Source organism: Neophocaena asiaeorientalis, unplaced genomic scaffold (genome assembly GCF_003031525.2).
Source record: "Neophocaena asiaeorientalis asiaeorientalis breed wild unplaced genomic scaffold, Neophocaena_asiaeorientalis_V1.1 scaffold275, whole genome shotgun sequence".
Taxonomy (NCBI): domain Eukaryota; kingdom Metazoa; phylum Chordata; class Mammalia; order Artiodactyla; family Phocoenidae; genus Neophocaena; species Neophocaena asiaeorientalis.
In genome coordinates this window covers 10,046,954-10,071,103 of record NW_020173679.1, presented here as the reverse complement: position 1 = coordinate 10,071,103, position 24,150 = coordinate 10,046,954, and the positions used below count along the sequence as shown (strand labels likewise).

The 24,150-nt window shown below is 39.3% G+C and overlaps 1 protein-coding gene across 1 annotated transcript; it reads right to left on the bottom strand.

Annotated features, from left to right (window-relative positions):
• Positions 1 to 2,537: 2,537 nt before the first annotated feature.
• TNFRSF9 (TNF receptor superfamily member 9) lies at positions 2,538 to 23,812 on the bottom strand. Its single transcript, XM_024749968.1, has 8 exons — positions 23,786 to 23,812; positions 22,865 to 23,045; positions 21,573 to 21,680; positions 21,049 to 21,186; positions 20,440 to 20,506; positions 18,942 to 19,072; positions 18,302 to 18,436; positions 2,538 to 2,626 (listed from the first exon to the last, which is right to left on the bottom strand). The coding sequence occupies exons 2-8, from the start codon at positions 22,977 to 22,979 to the stop codon at positions 2,538 to 2,540; spliced, it is 783 nt and encodes a 260-aa protein (XP_024605736.1). The 5' UTR covers positions 22,980 to 23,045; positions 23,786 to 23,812.
• Positions 23,813 to 24,150: the final 338 nt, after the last annotated feature.

Sequence of the window (24,150 nt, the reverse complement as noted above, 5' to 3'; positions counted from 1 at the left end):
GACACCAAAAACAATGTTAACCATGTAAGAAAAGAGTTGTAAACTGAACCATATTAAATTAAGAACGTTTCCTCTTATTACCACAAAGAAAAAGAGAGACACAGTTAAAAAGAGAAAAAATAAATTGCAAACATATATTTATAACACATAGAAGTAACCAAGGATTATTATCTAGACTACATAAAGAACTTTTATGAATCAATAAGAAAAAGAGAAATAACCAAATTTTTAAATTGGTTTAAAAAACACGAGCAAGCATTTCTCAAAAAAGAAACACAAAATATATAAAAACGTGACAGAAATGCAAAATAAGACTATGGTGAGATGCCACCCTAAACCCACTAGGTTGGCAAAATTGAGTCTGAAAATGCCTGAGGGTGGCAAGGATGGGACTCAGTGGGATGCTTGTACACAGCTGACAGGAGCACCAATTAGAACAACCACGCTGAAAAGCAGTTCAGCCCTGCAGTAGACTTTTTATTGTTCAGAAATATTTGCTGCCCCTCCTTGTGTGAAGATTATACTTTCTGCCCTATTATTGCCAAGCTTGGCTGCAGGAATTTTTCTTAAAGTTAGAATCTAGCCAACTACATATGGGTGTGTTCCTTTGCCACAAGATGGTCAATGTCCCAAGTAGAAGCTGCTCTCTCCACCTAAATCCCGGAGTGAAATAACATGGGACAGAGTCACAGTCAGCCTTCAACAAGCATGTAATGACATCCAGAAATGCACCTCTGTTGTGTGGTTGTAATCTGTTAAGATTGGGGGGGGGGGCTCATTTGTCATTTCTGCATAATTTAGCATATCCTTACTGACATGGGACTAGCTCATAAAGTTGAACATTCATACGCCCTAAGATCCAGAAATTCTACTTTAAGGAAGTTTCCCTAGAGACACTCTCAAATAGAAAACATATAAAAGAACATTCATAGCAATATTTTCCATAATTGAAAAAAAAAAAAACCTGGAAACAACCCAAGTGTCCTTTGATTCAGAGTGGGTTGATAAATAATGGTATATTTGCAAAGCTGTACCGCAGTCAAAATGAGTGCATTCTAGCTAGCTACACACAATAACATGAATGTCTTACAAATATACTTCTGAGTGATTAAAGCACAAGTCTCCATACAGCACAATACCATGTTCATAAATCTCAAAAACAAACAAAACTAAGTAAAATAGTTGTGGGGTACATAATTATATGATACATGGTTTTCTTTTAAGCAAGGAAATGAGAGACAACATTCCTGTGAGAAGTTGCCTGGAGTTGGGGTGGGGAGGTAGACAGGAGATGAGGGAGGGAAGCAGCACACAGATGGATGCTCTGATCCTGACTTTGACCCTATAAAGGGTCACTTATTAAATATTCTAGGTTTTGTGGGCCATACAATCTCTGTCACAGCTACTCAACTCTGCTGTTGCAATGCAAAGGCCACCTGAGGGTGCCTTGTGTGCTCCAGGAAAACTACTTATGGACTCTGAAATTTGAATTTCAGATAATTTTATGCGTCATGAGGTATTATTCTTATTCTGATTTGTTTTTGATTATTTAAACATGTAAAACCATCCTTAGCTCATAAACTATATGAAGGCACATGGCATCTCAGATTTGGCCCATGGGAGTTTGGCAACTCCTGCTCTAGCGCTCGGGTTGGGCTATGTGTTCATGGGTCTTCACTCCTGTTTCATTTACTAGTTTATGTATATAAAATATTACTGCTAAAGTTTTTAAGAATAAAATAAAAAGTAAGCTGTGGCTCAGAGGGGAGTAGGACAAAGGCAGAAGATGGGAAGATGGAGAGGACCAAGGATATGCAGGGACATTTGACTCTTTCCAAAACTGTTCCTCAAGGTCTGCTTTTTCTTCTTTTGTTCATTTGTTTGTTTGTTTGGTTTTGGCCACATTGTGCAGCATGTAGGCTCTTAGTTCCTTGACCTGGGATCGAACCTGTGCCCCCTGCATTGGGAGTGAGGTGTCTTAACCACTGGACCACCAGGGAAGTCCCAAGGTCTGTTATTTTTTAGTTTTTTGCTCTTGACCCCAAACTTGGGCAATGACGATGACTGTCCTCATTCTCCCCTGACAATGGAGGATGTCTTGTGTTGAATGATTGAACCCATGGAAAATTTGATGGGGGATAGTGCCTGCATCTTATGGCTATTGCCGTGTGTCATATTAGCACCAAAAATATATATATAATTGATTTTGATTATAATTTTAGCTGCACGATTAGCCTACATGATTAAATTTAAAATATAATTCTCTTTGGATTTCAAGAAAACTAGCCCAAACCTCTTAAGCAGTATCTAGAAAATATCACTTTTACCACCATTTCTGTCCCATTTTTCTGTTCTGTTAAAAGTGGTACATCTTGAAAGGCCAAGTCGTTAGCATTTAGAAAAAAAAACTTGTTAGGGTAACCGTTGGTATTATCCAGTATGGAGTTTTTAAATTTGAAAGGTACGGTAGTGGGATCCCTCATATTTCTCCTGTGATTCTTCTCAAGAGAGTTCCAACACATCTGTGGATTTCCTCTTCACAGTTCACACACTCCTTCCTCTTCTTCTGGAAACCGGCAACTGCAGGCATCTTCCTCTTGGGCTGTTTGTACTGGTCTCATAAATGCTAAAAAGTAATTTAAGAGAGAGTTATCTTTTGTTGTCTGTTTGAATCATTTAACATTCATTTTCCATAAATCCCATTTGCAGAACATCTCTCAGCAGCAAACATTTTCAACTTTAGTTTGAACCAACTCATCAGCAAGTGAGGTAATAGCAAGTATAAACATTTTTTCAGGATTATTTAAGATTTTTTTTCATTTTACCAAATACTTTTTTATTGGTCCTGAAAAATACTAGTTTCTTTATTGTCTACAAAGGCTAAAAACAGTCTTGAGCATGAATCATTATAGCATAAAGTTAGTCATGTGCCAAACGTAACTGTAGTTTCAGTTCAGCAGCACATGTTTTAGTCTTGAGGGTTACTTAGATTACACATTAGATGGCTTCTTTTGAATGAAATGCTTATGGCATCGAGATTTTAAAGTTACTCCCACTGCTTCCATCAATTAGTAAGTAAAGAACTGATTTGTGCACTAGCTTCCAGATTTTCATTTACATGGTAGTGTATAGTATTTGTGTTATTGCCGAGCAACTTTCAATCCTAAAATATATATTAAATTATATATATATATACATATATATATACACATACACACATATATAACTATATCCCCACACCCAAGCCCACCAGTAAATATAAATTATTTTTATAGCCTGTCAAAGCAAAAGGTCCTACCCCAATTTTCCTTGCTTGTTACTATAAAAAATAAAAAATAACCAAAACCCAACAAGCACACTATCTCCAAGAACTTATGAAAACCTGGCAAGACATCCAGGAATACCAATGAGACGTTCTTTTCCTTTGAAATAGCATCAAAGATGAATTTTTAAATGGAAATCTGCTTCTGGAAAGATACAGTAGTCATACTTTTCCCTATTCTTCCTGCCAAGTATTGCTGAAAAGGCTGGACGTTTTAGGTATAACAAACATAAGAGGAATCTGAAAGGTGGCAAGAAAGCAGACCAGTTAAGGAGCTTGGAACCCAAGGAGAAATATGGCCTTGAGTTCCCTGAGTATTCTCTCTGTTTCACATGTCCCAGACTGGGAACTGGAGAAGTAGGCTAATAAAAAAAAATGCCCCAAGAAAAGTCTGATCTCTCTAGCTATGAAACCAGGAAAAGAGCAGAGTAACAAGACTAAAAGCTTTTAGATAATCACAGCTCTACTCTAGCAAAATAAACCATGGACCCACACCCAAGCACACCACTAAAGACACAGTAGAGAGCATAGACTTACACCCTTGCCAAGCTCTATCAAGGCTTACTGCCCCATCCTCATTGGGGCAGCATCACAGGAGTCCGAGTGGAGAGCTAGGACTTCACCACCACTCAACAGTAACAAGGCCACCCCACTCCCCACCCATTCAGTGTCAGTGGAAACCATGTGGCGAGCAGGAACAAAGTATCTTTCCTCATCCCAGACAGGGTAGTATCAGTGGGGGTTTAGTGGGGAGCAATAACAAGGATCTACCACCCCCAGGAGGTCTAGTATAGGACCTGGACTTCCACCTCCACCTGGCAGCATCCTCCTTCCTCTGCCAGAGTGGTGTTAGAGGAACCCTGAGTAAACACCAGCTTTCAATTATATCCAAAGTCTGATAACATCATAGCCAATGTCTAGGTTTCAATTTTTTTAAAAATCACTTGTCATTCTAAGAACCAGGAAGATCTCAACTTGAATAAGAAAAGGCAACCGATGCTAGCATCTAGGTGATATAGATGTTAGAGTTATCTGGCAAGGACGTTAAAGCAGCCATCATAAAGATGCCTCATGGAATTCCCTGATGGTCCAGTGGCTAGGACTCAGCAGTTTCACTGCTGAGGGCCCAAGTTCAATCCCTGGTTGGGGGAACTAAGATCCCACAAGCTGCGTGGCATGGTAAAAAAAAAGAAGCTTCAACAAGCAGTTGGGAACACATTTGAAACAAATTAAAAAAAGAAAAGAAAATTTTAAAAAAGAACCAGGTGACAATTTTAGAACTGAAAAATTACAATAACCAAAATGTAAAATATCAATGAATGGGCTCAGCACAAGAATGGAGAAGACAAAGGAAAGAATCATTACCCAATGTGAACAACAGAGAGAAAAGACTGGGGAGAAAAATGAACAAAGCCTCAGAGACATGTGGGGCTCTAGCCAAAAAAACTTAATATCATGTCATTGGAGTCCTTGAAGAAGAAGAGAAAGAGAGTAGGGCTGAAAAAGTATTTGAAGGAATAATGGCCAAAAATTTCCCAAATCTGGAAAAAGTCATAAATCTACAGATTCAGGAAGCTAAGTGAATGCTAAACAGGATAATCCAAAGAAATCCACACCAAGATACATTGTAGTTTAAGTTTGGAAAACGAAAAACCAAAAAACGAAAAAAAAAAAAAGAAAGAAAGAAATCTTGAAAGCAGCCAGCAAGAAGCAACACATCACTTATAGGGGAAAAACAAATTGAATGACAGTGAATTTCTTACCAGAAACCAGGCAGGCCAGAAGAAGTAGCACAACATTTTTCAAGAGCTGAAAGAAAAGAGCTCTCAAGCCCAAATTCTATATCCAGTGAAAATATCTTTCAGGAGTGAAGGGGAAATCAAGAAATTTTCAGACAAAAAAAGCCTACCCTAAAAGAATGGCTCAAGAAAATTCTCTGAACAGAAGAGAGATGATTAAAAAAAAGGTATCTTGGAACATCAGGAAGGAAGAAAGAACAACAGAATGAGCAAATATATGGGCAAATAAAATGAACTTTCTTTCTCTTGAGTTTTCTAAATTATGTTTGATGGTTGAAGCAAAAATTATAACACTAAGATGGTTCTCAAAGCATGTAGCAGAAATATTTTAGGCAAGTATATTATAAATTGGAAGAGGTTAAAATGCTGTAAAAGGAGGTAAGATTTCTATACTTTTTTCAAACTGTTAAAATGTTGATGTAGTCTATATAAATATGTATGATACTTAGAGCAACCACACAAGAGCCATACACAGATACACTCAAAAAATATAAAGAGGGCTTCCCTGGTGGCGCAGTGGTTGAGAGTCCACCTGCTGATGCAGGGGATGCGGGTTCATGTCCCGGTCCAAGAGGATCCCATGTGCCATTTCAAAATGGAATTCTAAAAAATGTTCAAGTAATCCACAGGAATACAGAAAAAGAAAACAGAGAAATGAAAGCCAGAGAAAGCAAACAGAAAACAAAAAATAAAATAACATCTTGAGCCCTATCATATAAATAATTACAATAAATGTACATTGTTTAAATGTATCAATCAAAAGATAGAAATTAGTAGTGTGACCATTGTATGTAGTCTATAAGAAACTCACTTCAAATATAAAAATGTGGGAAGGTTGAAAGTAAAAGGATGGAAAAAGATATACCATGTATATTATTAATTTTTTAAAAAGCAGGAGTGGCTGTATTACTGTCAGATAAAGTAGACTTCAGAGCAAAGAAAACCAGACATAGAGAGGGACCTTACATAATTATAAGAGTTAATTCACCAAGAAGGCATAGCAGTACTAAATATGTATACTACAAGCAACAGAGCTACAAAATAGGTGAAACAAAACTGACAAAACTGAAATGAGAAATATACAAATCCAGAATTATATTTGAAGAATTAAATGGCCTTCTCCCAAGAGTTGATAGAAAAACTTGACAGAAAATCAGCAAGGATATAGAAGAACTCAACAACATCATCAATCAACAGGATTTAATCAATATTTAAGAACACTCCACCCATCTTTTCAAGTGTCTATAGAACAGAGACCAAGATAGACAGTAACCTGGACCATGAACCAAACTTCAGCAAATTTAAAAGAAATCATACAGAGAGTGTCCTCTTATTATAGTGGAATTAAAATACACATCAACAGCAGAAAGAAAACAAGAAAATCACCAAAAACTTGGAAACTGAAAAACACACTTTTAAATAATCAAGAGAAAAACAAAAAATACACCAAACTGAATGAAAATGAAAAAAACAACATATCAAAACGTGTGGATGCAGCTAATTCAGTACTGAGAAAGAAATTTATAATGTGAAGTTCTTATATTAAAAAGACAAAAGGTCTCAAGGTTCGGAACCAAGATGGCAGAGTAGAAGGATGTGCGCTCACTCCCTCTTGCGAGAACACCAGAATCACAAGTAGCTGCCGGACAATCATCGACAGGAAGACACTGGAACTCATCAAAAAAGATGCCTCACATGGAAAGACAAAGGAGAATCCACAGTGAGATGGTACAAGGGGCGCAATCACAGTAAAATCAAATCCCATAACTGCTGGGTGGGGGACTCACAGACTGGAGGACATTTATACCACAGAAGTCGAAGCACTGGAGTGAAGGTTCTGAGTCCCACGTCAGGCTTCCCAACCCGGGGGTCTGGCAACAGGAGGAGGAATTCCTAGAGAATCAGACTTTGAAGGCCAGTGGGATTTGATTGCAGTACTTTGACAGGACTGGGGAAAACAGAGACTCCAATCCTGGAGGGCACACACAAAGTTGTGTGTGCATCGGGACCCAGGGAAGGAGCTGTGATCCCATAGGAGACTGAACCAGACCTACCTGCTAGTGTTGGAGGGTCTCCTGCAGACGTGGGGGGTGGCTGTGGCTCACCAGGGGGACAAGGACACTAATAGCAGAAGTTCTGGGAAGTACTCCTTGATGTGAGCCCTCCAAGAGTCTGTCACTAGCCCCATCAAAGAGCGAGGTAGGCTCCAGTGTTGGGTTGCCTCAGGCCAAACAACCAACAGGGAGGGAACCCAGCCCCACTCATCAGCAGTCAAGCTGATTAAAGTTTTACTGAGCTCTGCCCATCAGAGCAACAGTCAGCTCTACCCACCACCAGTCCCTCCCATCAGGAAACTTGCACAAGCCTCTTAGATAGCCTCATCCACCAGAGGGCAGACAGCAGAAGCAAGAAGAACTACAGTCATGCAGCCTGTGGAACAAAAACCACATTCACAGAAAGATAGACAAGATGAAAACTCAGAGGGCTATGTACCAGATGAAGGAACAAGATAAAACTCCAGAAAAACAACTAAACGAAATGGAGATAGGCAACCTTCCAGAAAAAGAACTCAGAATAATGATAGTGAAGATGATCCAAGACCTCGGAAAAAGAATGGAGGCAAAGATCGAGAAGATGCAAGAAATGTTTAACAAAGACCTACAAGAAATAAAGAACAAACAAACAGAGATGAACAATACAATAAGTGAAATGAAAGCTACACTAGAAGGAATCAATAGCAGAATAACTGAGGCAGAAGAACGGATAAGTGATCTGGAAGACAGAATGATGGAATTCACTGCCATAGGACAGAATAAAGAAAATAGAATGAAAAGAAATGAAGGCAGCCTAAGAGACTTCTGGGGCAACATTAAACGCAAAAACATTCGCATTATAGGGGTTCCAGAAGGAGAAGAGAGAGAGAAAGGACCAGAGAAAATATTTCAAGAGATTATAGTCAAAAACTTCCCTAACATGGGAAAGGAAATAGTCACCCAAGTCCAGGAAGTGCAGAGAGTCCCATACAGGATAAAGCCAAGGAGAAACACGCTGAGACACATAGTACTCAAACTGGCAAAAATTAAAGATAAAGAAAAACAATTGAAAGCAGCAAGGGAAAAACGACAAATAACATACAAGGGAGCTCCCATAAGGTTAACAGCTGATTTCTCAGCAGAAACTCTACAAGCCAGAAGGGAGTGGCATGATGTACTTAAAGTGATGAAAGGGAAGAACCTACAATCAAGATTACTCTACGCAGCAAGCATCTCATTCAGATTTGATGGAGAAATCAAAAGCTTTACAGATAACCAAAAGCTAAGAGAATTGAGCACCACCAAACCAGCTCTACAATAAATGCTAAAGAAACTTCTCTAAGTGGGAAACACAAGAGAATAGGACCTACAAAAACAAACCCAAAACAATTAAGAAAATGGTCATAGGAACATACATATCGATAATTACCTTAAATGTGAATGGATTAAATGCTCCAACCAAAAGACACAGCCTTGTTGAATAGCAAGATCCATCTATATGCTGTCTACAAGAGACCCACTTCAGAACTAGGAACGCATACAGACTGAAAGTGAGGGGATGGAAAAAGGTATTCCATGCAGATGGAAATCCAAAGAAAGCTGAAGTAGCAATACTCATATCAGATAGAATATACTTTAAAGAATCTTACAAGAGACAAGGAAGGACACTACATAACGATCAAGGGATCAATCTCAGAAGAAGATATATCAATTATAAATATATATGCACCCAACATAGGAACACCTCAATACATAAGGCAACTGCTAAGAGCTATAAAAGAGGAAATTGAGAGTAACACAATAATAGTGGGGGAATTTAACACCTCACTTACACCAATGGACAGATCATCCAAAATGAAAATAAATAAGGAAAGAGAAGTGTTAAATGACACAATAGACCAGACAGATTTAATTAATATTTATAGGGCTTTCCATTCAAAAACAGTGCCTTCTTCAATATATGCAAATCAATCAATGTGATAAACCATTTAACAAATGGAAGAATAAAAACCATACGATCATCACAATAGAGGCAGAAAAAGCTTTTGACAAAATTCAACACCCATTTATGATAAAAGCTCTCCATAAAGTGGGTATAGAGGGAACCTACCTCAACATATTAAAGGCCATATATGAGAAACACACAGCAGACATCATTCTCAATGGTGAAAAACTGAAAGCATTTCCTCTAAGATCAGGAACAAGACAAGGATGTCCACTCTCACCACTATTATTCAACATAGTTTTGGAAGTCCCAGCCATGGCAATCAGAGAAGAAAAAGAAATAAAAGGAATACAAATTGGAAAAGAAGAAACAACACTGTCACTTTGCAGATGACATGATACTATACATAGAGAAACCTAAGGATGCCACCAGGGCTTCAGTGGTGGTGCAGTGGTTGAGAGTCCGCCTGCCGATGCAGGGGACATGGGCTCGTGCCCCGGTCCGGGAAGATCCCACATGCCGCGGAGCGGCTAAGCCCATTGGACATGGCCGCTGAGCCTGCGGGTCCGGAGCCTGTGCTCCTCAACGGGAGAGGCCACATTAGTGAGAGGCCTGTGTACCGCAAAAAAAAAAAAAAAATCCACCAGAAAACTACTAGAGCTAATCAATGAATTTGGTAAAGTTTCAGGATACAAAATTAATGCACAGAAATCTCATGCATTCCTATACACTAATGATGAAAAATCTGAAAGAGAAATTAAGGAAACACTCCTATTTACCATTGCAACAAAAAGAATAAAATACCTAGGAATAAACCAACCTAACGAGACAAAAGACCTGTATGCAGAAAACTATAAGACATTGATGAAAGAAATGAAAGATAATACCAACAGATGGAGAGATATACCATGTTCTTGGATTGGAAGAATCAATATTGTGAAAATGACTATACTACCCAAAGCAATCTGCAGATTCAATGCAATCCCTATCAAATTATCAATGGCATTTTTTACGGAACTAGTACAAAAAATCTTAAAATTTGTGTGGAGACACAAAAGACCCCTAATAGCCAAAGCGGTCTTGAGGGCAAAAAACGGAGCTGGAGGAATCAGACTCCCTGACTTCAGACTATACTACAAAGTTACAGTAATCAAGACAATATGATACTGGCACAAAAACAGAAACATAGATCAATGGAACAGGATAGAAAGCCCAGAGATACACCCACACACCTATAGTCAACTAATCTAGGACCAAGGAGGCAAGGATATACAAAGGAGAAAAGACAGTCTCTTCAATTAGTGGTGCTGGGAAAACTGGACAGCTACATGTAAAAGAATGAAATTAGAACACTCCCTAACACCATACACAAAAATAAACTCAAAATGGATTAGAGACCTAAATGTAAGACCGGACACTATAAAACTCTTAGAGGAAAACATAGGAAGAACACTCTTTGATATAAATCACAGCAAGATCTTTTTTGACCCACCTCCTAGAGTAATGGAAATAAAAACAAAAATAAACAAATGGGACCTCATGAAACTTAAAAGCTTTTGCATAGCAAAGGAAACCATAAACAGGATGAAAAGGCAACGCTCAAAATGGGAGAAAATATTTGCAAAATGAATCAATGGACAAAGGATTAATGTCCAAAATATATAAACATCTCATGCAGCTCAATATTAAAAAAACAAACAACCCAATCCAAAAATAGGCAGAAGATTTAAATAGACATTTCTCCAAAGAAGACAAAACAGATGGCCAAGAAGCACATGAAAAGCTGCTCAACATCACTAATTATTAGAGAAATGCAAATCAAAACTACAATGAGGTATCCCCTCTCCCGGTTAGAATGGGCATCATCAGAAAATCTACAAACAACAAATGCTGGAGAGGGTGTGGAGAAAAGGGAACCCTCTTGCACTGTTGGTGGGAATGTAAATTGATACAGCCACTATGGAGAACAGTATGGAGGTTCCTTGAAAAACTAAGAATAGAATTACCATATGATCCAGCAATGCCACTACTGGGCATATACCCTGAGAAAACCATGATTCAAAAAGACACATGCACCCCAATGTTCATTGCAGCAGTATTTACAATAGCCAGGTTATGGAAGCACCCTAAATGCCCATCGACAGATGAATGGATAAAGAAGATGTGGTACATATATACAATGGAATATTAGCCATAAAAAGGAATGAAATTGGGTCATTTGTAGAGACGTGGATGGATCTAGAGACTGTCATACAGAGTGAAGTAAGTCAGAAAGAGACAAACAAATATCGTATATTAATGCATATATGTGGAACTTAGAAAAATGGTACAGATGAACCAGTTTTCAGGGCAGAAATTGAGACACAGATGTAGAGAACAAATGTATGGACACCAAGGGGGGAAAGCGGCTGGTGGGGGGGAGGTGGTGTAATGAACTGGGAGATTGGGATTGACATGTATACACTGATGTGTATAAAATTGATGACTAATAAGAACCTGCTGTATAAAATAATAAATAGGGCTTCCCGGGTGGCACAGTGGTTGAGAGTCCACCTGCCGATGCAGGGAACACGGGTTCGTGCCCCGGTCCGGGAAGATCCCACATGCCACAGAGCGGCTGGGCCCTTGAGCCATAGCTGCTGAGCCTGCGTATCCGGAGCCTGTGCTCCACAATGGGAGAGGTCACAACAGTGAGAGGCCTGCGTACCGCAAAAAATTAATTAATTAATTTAATTAAAAAAATATAATCCCCCGCACGAAAAAAATAAATAAAAATAAAGCACTAACCTTGGAAATGGTCATTATATCATTAAAAAAAAAAAAAAGAGGGCTTCCCTGGTGGCGCAGTGGTTGAGAGTCCACCTGCCGATGCAGGGGACATGGGTTCGTGCCCCGGTCTGGGAAGATCCCACGTGCCGCGGAGCGGCTGGGCCTGTGAGCCATGGCCACTGAGCCTGTGCGTCCAGAGCCTGTGCTCCGGGACGGGAGAGGCCACAGCAGTGAGAGGCCCACGTACCGCAAAAAAATAAAAAATTAAAAAAATAAAGAGAAAATGTCTCAAACCAATAACATAAGCTTCCACCTGAATGGAAAAAGAACAAAATAAATCCAAAGCAAGCAAAAGAAATGAAATAATAAAGGTAAAAGCAGAAACTAGTGAAATTGAAAACAGAAAAATAATAGAGCAAATCAATGAAACAAAGACCTGGTTCTTTGAAAAGTTCAAGAAAATTGACAAATCTCTATCAAGACTGATTCAGAAAAAAAAGAGAGAAGACACACATTACCAATATCAGTAGGTGATATCACTACAGACCTGCATACAACAAAAAAATAGTAAGGAAATAGTATAAATAACTTAAACACATAAATTTGACAACTTAGATGAAATGGACCAAGTCCTCAAAAAACATAAACTATCACAATTCACTCAGTATGAATCAAATAATTTGAGTGCCGTATAATTATTAAGGCAATTGAATTTGTAATTAAGGAGCTCCAAAAAGAAAGCTCCAGGTTCAGATAGTTTCACTAGAGAATTCTATAAACTATTTAAAGAAGAATTAACACCAATTCTACACAATCTCTTCCAGAAAACAGAAGAGGGAACATGTCTCAACTTATCTGAGGAAGTCAATATTACCCTGATACCAAATCCAGACAAAGACAGTACTAGAAAAGAAAACCACAGATCAATATTCCTCATGAATATGGCTGCAAAAATTCTTAACAAAATATTAGTGAAGAGAATTCAGACATATGTAAAAATAATTATATACCATGACTAAGTGGAGTTTAGTCCAGGGATTCAAGGCTAGTTTGAAATTCAAAAATCAATCTATATCATTCATCATCTCAACAGGCTAAAGAACAAAAATCACATAATCAAATCAACTGATACAGAAAAAAGCACCTGACAAAATTCAGCCCTCATTCATGATTTAAAAAAAAAATCTTCAGAACACTTTCTCAACTTGATAAAGAATATCTACTAAAAATCTGTAGCTCACATCATACCTACTGGTTAAAGACTGAATGCTTTTCCCCAAAGATTAGAAGCAAGTCGAAGATATTCCCTCTCACCACTCTTATTCAACATAGTACTGGACATTCTAGCCAGAATAATAAGGCAAGGAAAGAAATAAAAGGCATATAGATGGGAAATGAAAAGAAATAAAGCTATTTTTTTTTTGCAGATGACACTATAGTCTATGTAAAAAATCCCAAGGAATCTACAAAATACCCTAGAACTAGTAAGCAAGTTCAGCAAAATCATAGGACACAAAATCAAACTACAAAAACCAACTGTACTTCTATATGCTAGCAATGAATGTGTCAAAACCAAAATTTAAGATACCATATCATCTGCAATTGTTAAAATTAAATACTAAGGCCTAAATTTAACAAAACATGTGCGGGACTTGTATGCTGAAAACCACAAAATGCTGATGAAAGAAATCAAAGAAAATACACATAAATGGAGAGACATACTGTGTTCATGGATTGGAATAGTTAACATAGTAAAGATGTCAATTCTCCCTGAATTGATATACAGATTTAACACAATTGCTATCAGAATCCCAGCTGACTTTTTGCAGATAGGGATAAGATTATCTAAAATTTATATAGAAATGCAAACAAACTAGAATAGCCAAAACAATTTTGAAAAAGAAGAATAACGTGGGAGGACTCACTCTACCCTATACCCAATTTCAAGACTGTTTTACAGCTACCGAAACCAAGACTGTGTGGTATTGACAGAAGGTAAAGCACACATATCAGTGGAACAGAAGAGAGAAACCAGAAAGAGTCCCCACACAAGTACAGCCAACTGATTTTTGACAAAAGTGCAAAAGCAATTCAATGGAAGAAGGATAATCTTCTCAATAAATGATGCTGAAGCTGTTGGACACCCATCAGCAAAAAAAATTAAAAATAATTTTAAAATATTGACTTGAAACTCTCACACCTTATACAAAACTTAACTAAAAATGAAGCATAGATTTAAATATAAAACATTTGGAAGATAACATAAGAGAAAGTCTAAATCTTTGGGACCTAGGACTTGGTAAAGAGTTCTTAGGCATAATCCCATAAATGAAAAAAATTGGCCAATTGGACTTCATCAAAATTAAAAACTTTTTATCTGCAGAAGATCATGTGAAGAGGATGAAAAGGCAAGCTACAGACTGGGAGAAAATATTTACAAACCTCACATCTGATAAAGGACTCATATCGAGGAGATATAAAAAACTCTCAAATGTCAAAAGTAAAACAAAGAGTCCAGTTAGAAAATAGGTAAAAGACATGAAGGAACATTTCACTGAAGAAGATATACAGATGGTACATGAAAAGATGTTCAACCCTTAGGGAAAGGCAAATTAAGACCACAGTGAGATATCAGTACATACCTATTAGAACAGCTGAAATTAAAAATTGCTGCAATACAGACTGCTGGTGAAGATGAGGAGAAACTCTCCTACGTTGCTGGTGGAATGTTAAATGGTACAACTCCTCTGGAAAAGTGTTTAGCAGTTTCTTAAAAAACTAAATACACACTTAGCATATGACCCAGTAATTGCACTCCTGGGCATTTATCTTAAAGATATGGAAACTTATGTCCACACAGATCTGTACTTGATTATTCATAGCAGCTCTAATGTAACAGTCATAAACTGGAAACAACCAAAATGTCTCTCGATAGGTGAATGGTAAAACACACTGTGGTACAACCTCACCTTACAACACTAGTCAACAATAAAAAAGCGTCAACTATTGAAACACAACTCAGACGGATCTCAATGGCATTTGCTGAGGGGAAAAAGCCAGTCTTAAAAGGTCTCTTATTTATGATCCATTTATATATCGTATGATACTATTTATATAACATTCTTGAAATGACAAAATTACAGAGATGGAAAACATATCTGTAGTTATGAGGGGTTAGGGATGGTGGAGGAAAGGGAGTGTTTGGAGTATAAAGCACTAGCAGGAGGAGACCTTTGTGGCGATGGAATAGTTCTGTATTTTGATTGTGCTAGTGGTTTACACCAAACTACACATGTGATAAAATGACATACAGTAAACTAAACACACGCCATATGCCAATGTCAGTTGCCTGGTTTTGATATTGTACTGTAGTTACGTACGATGTAACCCCATGAGTGGCACATAAGACTTTTCTGTACTGTTTTTACAACTTCCTGTGAATCCCTATTTCAAAATAGAAAGTTTTTAAAAATAACCTAAGATTTTTTTAAATGGATTACTGTTCCATTGAAACTCACTAATTACTCATAAGTACTTTTGAAAATCATTTTATAAAGACCTTTATTGTAGATTGGGGTAAAGCTGGGAGAGATAGTTGTCTAAAACAGAGGTTTCAGTGAGAACTTAAAGCTTAAATCAGAGGTTTAGACCTCAAAAAGAGAGTCAAAGAACAAACCACAGGGTCGGAAAATATATTTGCAGCACACGAAGAGTAGACTAAAACATTCCTATAGGTTAATAAGAAAAGGACAAACAACCCAGTGGGAAAAGGCTCAAAAGATCAGGCACTTTGCAAGAGAGGAAATCCAAATGACCAATATAACATGAAAAGATGTCCAATCTCACTAGTAATCAGGGAAATGCAAATTAAAACCACGAGCTACTACTATACACCCACCAGACAGATAAAAATTAAGAAGTCTGATGACACTAGGTAGTAGCAAGGATTGGAGCAAAAAGAGCTCTCATATGCTGCTGTGAAAGTGTAAATGAGTCTATTATTCTGGAAAACAGTTTGGTAAATCTAGTACTAAGGACCAAGATACACATTCCTCATGTCCCAGCAATTTTATTCCCAAGTTAAAAACAAAACAGAAACATGTGCTTATGTGTACTGAGATACGTAGACAAAAATATTCAAATAACACTGTCTGTAAGAGCCCCAAATTGGAAACAACCCAAGTGTCCAGGAATATTAAGATGGATAAACAAACGATGATACAGTCATTCAAGAGAAGAGTATTCAACACTGGAAATCAACTAAAGATAAATGCCACACGTGGATGAATCATAAAGATACAAAGTTGAGTGAAAAGGGGAAGGAAAATGTAGAACAGATACAGCGTGATTCCACTTGTCTGAAGTTCACAAGCAACCAAATTAAACCCTGTTCTTAGGTAGCAAAACTATAAATAAGAGCAAGGAAGTGAACACCGTAAGAATCTAGTTGTGGTTAGCACTAGTGGAAGGAAGGTTTTCATCTGGAAGGAACACAAGAAGCGCTTCCGGGGATCAGAGTATGTTCTGTTTCTTTTTTTTTTTTTTTTTTTTTTTTTTTTTTTTTTGCGGTACGCGGACCTCTCACTGCCGTGGCCTCTCCCGTTGCGGAGCGCAGGCTCCGGACGCGCAGGCTCAGCGGCCATGGCTCACGGGCCCAGCCGCTCCGCGGCACGCGGGATCCTCCCGGACCAGGGCACGAATCCGTGTCCCCGGCATCGGCAGGCGGACTCTCAACCACTGTGCCACCAGGGAAGCCCTGTTCTGTTTCTTGACCTGGGTAGAGTTACACAGGCGTTCATCTTACAGTTTGTTAAACTTTATGCCTATGCATTTTCCGGTATATTTCAAAATGTTCAAAATGTTTATATTGTTTTCAGAAAGAAACTTTATACAAATTAGTGTACTGCAGCTTTAGATGAGACTTTACTAATACTTCCCCTTCTATATTTTTAACAACCCACAAACTGACACTCTCCAGTCTTATTATGGTGGCTTGGGCTACATCACAGAGCTCTCAGAGCGCTCCTCCTATACATGAATCCCTCTTAGTAAGTCTAGCCTGATATCTATGGTTCTGTTCTCCACAAAGACGAAAATGCAGCGCTTCCCTGGTGGTGCAGCGGTTGAGAGTCCGCCTGCCGATGCAGGGGACACGGGTTCGTGCCCCGGTCCGGGAAGATCCCACATGCTGCGGAGCGGCTGGGCCCGTGAGCCATGGCCGCTGAGCCTGCGCGTCCGGAGCCTGTGCTCCGCAACGGGAGAGGCCACAACAGTGAGAGGCCCGCGTACCGCAAAAAAAAAAAAGAAAAATGCAGATTGCCCCCATCTCTAAGCCTTTTGGAATAAATGTTAATAGCGTTCGTTTAGTGAGTATTGACCCTGTGCCAGGCTCTTGCCCAGTTCCTTATAGAAATACTATCTGGCTTAATGAATGGAATCCATTATTGAAATTTCTCATTTAATCCAGATCAGTGTCCTAATAATTCATCTCATTAAACCCACTTTAAGCTCCCTCCTTGTTCTCTAGGCCTTCTTCTAGCTGTAGGTCTAGTTCAGGTTAAGGCCATTCATCAGCCAGAGGAGAAGTGCTAGATGGGGCAACGTTATCTTTGATTCCTCTGTGTCAGTGTCCTGTATGCACAGCTGAGTGGCCCCACACACACACACACACACACACACACACACACACACACACACAGTTGCCCAAGGCTGCAGCATACTTAAAGTGGTCATTTTTCTGGAACCTTTGGATTATGTTCTGCCATCACCAGGCTTTCTCCACGTCAGCATCATTGACATCTGGGGACGGCTCACTCTTCGTTGTGGGGCTGTCCTGTGTATTGTAGGATATTTAGCAGCATCGCTGAACTCCACTCACTAGATGCCAGGAGCAAAGCACTCCCTACCCCACCGCCTAGACTGTGACCACCAAAACTGTCTCCAGGCATTGCCAAATGTCCCCTCGGGGGCCAAATTGTCCCACTTGATAACCACTGTGCTATACTAACCTAGCTTCTGTAACTTAAAACAAATCATCTTTCTCTTTCTACTGTAAAAAGCCTAGCCTCAAAAAGCTCATAACGAATTTCCCTGGTGGCACAGTGGTTAAGAATGCGCCTGCCAATGCAGAGGACACGGGTTCGAGCCCTGGTCCGGGAAGATCCCACATGCCGAGGAGCAACTAACCCCGCGAGCCACAGCTACTGAGCCCATGTGCCACAACTACTGAAGCCCTCAAGCCTAGAGCCCGTGCTCCGCAGCAAGAGAAGCCACTGCAATGAGAAGCCTGTGCACCGCAATGAAGAGTAGCCCCCGCTCACCGCAGCTAGAGAAAGCCCACGCGCAGCAACGAAGACCCAATGCAGCCAAAAATAAATAAATAGGTTTTTTTTTAAAAAAAGGCTCATATCTAACACTTTTATGTTCCTCTTACGTTGTTTGAATATATACAGAAGCTTCTTTCTGCCCTGTTTAACCACAGAGAAACGGAGCACCACGAAGGACGCCAAGAACAGCACTGCAGTCGATGTCAGTGCAAGAAAGAAGATAATGATCCGGGTGGTGTGACCTTTAAAACAGAACAAAAGGAGAAATTCAGACAAAAATAAAAGTTTGCAAATATGCTGATATTTATATTTGCGTTTGTAAACCCTTAAGCATGGGAAGTCGTGCCTTGGGCATCTCCCACCAGCTATCTTAGTAAACTTGCCTGCTTGTTAAGAAAACTCTTTTTTACAACCTTAGTCATTTTCCTAGAAGCCCACAGAAATTAAGTGGTTTGGCCTTTCTAGCCTATAGGAAACATGGAACCCTATAATCGCCATTACTTGGCGTTATCAAAGGTGTAGTGTCTGTTTGGGTGCAGTCTCACCTCGCTCTGCTTACTAATGTGGAATTCAGAGCGAATAAGAAACACCCGAAGAAATGGATGGGTCCCTTGAAGCCAGGGTAAGAGAAGGAAGGCATGTCGAGGTGCCTGCTAGAGGCAGAGATGCAAGGCATCAGGAGTGACTTAGACTCCAATCCGAATGGCCACATACTTTCATTTGATTTAACAGCAACAAACCAGCTACCTGGCTCTCCCCCAGGGGCAGGCGTGACGGTGGAGGATGCACTTGGAGAGAAGTCAGCTGTTGCTGGTCCGCATACCACATCGCTTTCCTTCGTCCCATTCACAAGGACAGACTTCCCATCCAAAGAACAGCTTAGATGGTCCAATGAAAAGAGTTCAAATCATTAATTCAGGTACGGATCATTCTAATTAAAAAAGACTGACATTTTCTACCCAGTAAAGCAGTTCTGGTGAAAAAGATGTGTGGATCTGGGTTCATAGGCAAAGCAAAGATATTCTGAAAAACTTCTACTTGACCATCTGGACGTCTACCAGTGTTCACTTGGCTTTCATGGCTCTCCACAATTCATCCCACTCTATCTACCTAATTGGATTCTTCTTTCTTCCCAGGCTGGGGAGTCCTGTCCCACGACAGCTTACTTCAGGCTGTTGCCTGGTTAGTCTCTCACCCCCACCTTCTTAAGCATATTTGACCATCTCTGGCACACAGGAAGGACAGAGAAGTTAGCCTAGGGTTAGGAGCTCCTAACTCCTAGGTTAGTTAGGAGACTCCTGGTCAGTCTGATGTGTTGGCATCAGACTGATCAGGATTTGAGCCCTGGGTCGGTCCCTTTGTAGAATGACCTTGGGCAAGTTGGGAAATCTCTCTAAGCCTCAGTTTTCTCATCTGAAAAATAAGATATACATGTCCCAGGGCTGTCGTGAAGAGTAAACGACACTACGTGCCTGACTTACTCCCTATAAATGGTAGCCATCCATCATCATTGTCAACATTACCATCATCACTGTCCTGTGTCTTTCCCCTGCCTCTTTTTACCTAAAACAAACCCACCTATTCTCCAAAACCCAGTTCGATCCCACTGTCCATGCAGACTCACTTCCCTGCTCTGAACTATTTGTGTCAAAAGATAAACAAACAAACAAAAAACAAAAACAACTTCCTAATCTGTTATGGACCAATACTTTTGTAACACACAATAAGAATATAAATGTAAAATAATGATAAAAATGATTTTCTAGTAAGAAGATCAAATGCAAAAAGAACAAAGGTGTACAAAATACACTGTTGGCTATTTTATTACCTGTGATAGTCTTGTCTGCCCAAGACTATGTTAAAGCTTTTGAGGGAAGGAAACATACTTTACCCTCTTCTGTATCATTATCAATGCTGGCACTGAACACTTGAAGGTGGGTTGATCAATGGGGGAAAGTCAGAGGCAGCAAAGAGATTGGAAGGACACAGAAGAACACCTGGGGCAGACAGTAGCTAAGTTCCACTGGCAAATCTGACCTCATTGTTCTGGGCAGTACTTCTGGAGAAAATGCCCACTTTGGCAATCTAGTCACAATTACCCCATACTGTTCCCATACCACCTATTTGCATGTTATTCTATGTCTACACTTGATAGGTTTCAAAAAGCATCAGTGATCACATTCCTTGTCTTTAGAAAAGTTAAGCCAGATACTTTATTTTGTAAGCAGAAAGAAATGATACATACTCTGTCCAAGGTTTACAGTCACCATGTTCCCGATCATTAAATGTCCCAAAGGAACAGTCTTTACAACCTTTTGTAAAAATTAAAGGAATAATAAAAAAGGAAGCATTTTAATCATTTTTAACTTTCTCTGTGATGAACATGATCACATAATAATAAAGTCATTAACTTAATAATATCTGTACCGATTGTCTAACAATTCTTCCTGAATTTCATTAGTGATGAACAATTCTTCTTGAATAGTTTGTGATGAACATAATCCCATAATAAAGTCATTAACTTAATACAATCTACATAGATTGTTCAACAGTTTTTCTTGAAATGAAACCTTAATACGACTAAAGGTTTTATTCTAATTGTACATAGACCATTGTATACGCATGTATAGGATGCATGAAAAGGCATGGTTCTGGTGAAAAACAAATGTTGTGATTTCAAATTATTTCCATTGATTGAGAAATAATTTTGTAAATATCAGATACTTAGCAGTTCATTACTATTACTTAAAGGTTCTGCAAATCTACGTTTTATTTTGTAATCAAAGGACCAAGAACTAAGTTAACAACATATGACTAGACAACAAATTGGCACTAGATGGAAGAGGAAACCTACCCTCTTTTGTTAATTCTTGACCTTGTTTACAGTCCTCTTCACACATGTTACATCCTTCTCCCAGGCAGTAGAATCCCGACACACACTCGCACTCTGCATTGCTGGTGGAGGAACATGCTTTCTTGGTCCTGAAAACACCTACAAAGTCCCCCAGTGTTATAATACCCTTGATCTCCAAATCCAGGAAGCAAATTTATGTTCTGCAATAAAAACCATGCTTGTTCTACTTAGAATGGTCCTAATGGTCTCAGAGTATAAAGTTTACTTTTAAATGTCTATAGAAGACTTTTTTACATTTTGCTAATTAAAAATTCTCTCTCGTCTAATGAATATTTCCTCTAATATTTAAAAAGCTCAATCCACCAATAGTTGCTATTACAGTAAATTATTTTACTGGACCTGCCTATTAACAGAGGAAGCAGCCTATTTGACACTTCAGATTTTCAAAAGAGATCAGTACATCGGGAATAAAAGCTTGTCTTCCCAACACATACCTGGATGAAGAATATACTTTTAAATCCTACCTTCACACTTCCTGCATACGTCACAGGCCTTTTGTCCACTTGTGCTGGAGAAACTATTTGAAGGACAAGGAGTGCAAAGCTCATGCTTGTTTTTCCCACAGAAAGTACCTAAAAAGGGTAGATAAGAGCTGTACGTGTTGGACAATGGACCATCATCACCCAAAGCTATATGAGGTTCACAAGAAAACCAGAATATGAAACAAAGATTCGTTTTCTAGGTACCACAGTGATAGACTTTATTTGTTGATTGACTGTTTTAAATTATCCATTTGCAAGATTGCCCTAAGCATAATCACAGAATTAAAAATAACAAAGTATAGATATCGCAACAAAAAAATCAATGGAAAGAAAATAGTTTCCTTTACCTATTGAATAAAACAGAATGATTTCTCGTGATTGATCCAGGACACCAGTGACTGGATTCAGGAGATCAATGTCCTTTATTGGCACACTACAATTGAAAGGTGTCTGCCTTTTCCCACTCTGTTAAGCCTCCTGCCACTTGCTTATTCCCTGCTGCACCCCCCAGTCGGAGCACTGTCTGCACACACAAAACTAACATTTGTTGAGGTCTTTCCCTGTGCCGTGCACTGATCTAAGCCCATCATAGGATCCTCCCAGCAATCAATCCTATGAGATAGGTTCTCATATCATCCCCAGATGATGAAGCTGGAGCACAAGAGTTTAAGTGACAAGCCTGCATTCACACAGCTAAGATGTAGCATTCAAGAAATGTAATGCAGGGCTTCCCTGGTGGCGTAGTGGTTGAGAGTCCACCTGCCGATGCAGGGGACACGGGTTCGTGCCCCGGTCCGGGAAGATCCCACGTGCCGCGGAGCGGCTGGGCCCGTGAGCCGTGGCCGCTGAGCCTGCGCGTCCAGAGCCCACGCTCCGCAACGGGAGAGGCCACAACAGTGAGAGGCCCGCATACCGCCAAAAAAAAAAAAAAAAAAGAAATGTAATGCAGGTTCTTGTAAATGAATGAATCAAAGATCATTATTGCGGGGAGGGATAAATTAGGAGTTTGGGATTAACAGATACACACCACTGTATATAAAATAGATAAACAACAAGGACCTACTGTACAGCACAGGGGACTATATTCAATATCTTGTAATATATATATAAATATCTTTGCTGTATGCCTGAAACTAACACAATATTGTAAATCAGCTATAGTTCAATTTTTTAAAAAAATCATTAAAACAGAGCTTATAAGCCCTGACTACCAGACTAACTGAACCATGTTTTCAGCGGAACAGATCAAGCACACATGTTAATTTGGTCCTTACCCGCTGAACAGTTACTGCAGAAATCCTGCAATGATCTCGTCCTCTCGAAATTCATGACCAACAGCACAGTAGCCACTATGTTGTAATAGAAATTTCCCATGATGAAATCTTGCATAGACGTATTAGCCAAGCAGATTCCAAAAGAATTTTAATCAAAGTAGCTGGTTTCACATGTACCACTCTGCAAAAGGTGAAAGTTTCCTAGGATGAGGTGGTTTCTCCTTTCAGAACTACCTACAGTTCAGCTATCATCTGTACAATTCTACACGATCATAACTCAGGGTTTGCAGGAAAAATGAATGATGGAATACCATGGAAAAGGTAGCAAATGCATAGAAACTTCTAGGATAAGAAAAGCGTGACTCAACACATAGCTTTCTGTAGATTTGCCAAAGTCTAAGAGTGTACTTTCCAACATGTTTTGCTGAAATGCAGAAATAACAATAGCAAGAACTTTTGGGGACTTTCATAGAGATTCAGCATTAGCATCTAGATTTCAACAATGCCTGTGGCTTGTTGCCCCTGAAATATAGTCCTTAAAGAGAGAATCTGTCAGGGGCATCCAACAGTTCAGCTCAGTGAGAAGACATCTAATTATTACTATTCTCCCTTTGTCCAAACAGCATGTGGAATTTCAACACCTAGTTGCTAAAATGTTGAAACACCTCCTTGTTCAACTCATTATCACATTTTCTTAATAGACATGTATCTGCTCATTTTGAGATTTAAAGCTCATCCAGTCATAAAACTAAAGAGTCCAACAATCTCTATAGGCCAGGTTCTTGATCCTTATTTAATGGGCTATGGAATAAAAGTTATTAGAAATTAGGAGGGAAAAGGTCTAGAAATGTACAAAGGGAACAAAGCTTCATCCTCATCCCTCCTTGGCTCCCCCCATCTATCTGCCCCAAACGGACAAACCTTGAGATCGCAGGGTTGGTGGAGAACTTTCCTACTCCTTGATCTTCAGAGCAGTGAGGTTCTGCAGCTGACAAGGGCTGCAGGTCAAAGACTCAAAGAGGGGAGTTTGGTGACTCAACCGGGGGCGGGGCCTCGTGGGAAATCCCCAGAGACAGCTCTGTGAGGTAGTTCACTTGATATTTGCTGACCTCAAAGTCCCCTAGAGCTTCTGTCCCCACTTAATAACACACTTCACACTAAAAGCAGCCCTCTGCTGTTAGGGCATTTTTCAGATGACTTTGGCAAACAGATTTCGTCACTTAAAGTAGTTCTCCATGTCAAAGCTTTTAAGGCATCCTTAAAATATTTGAGATTTGAAGGATGAA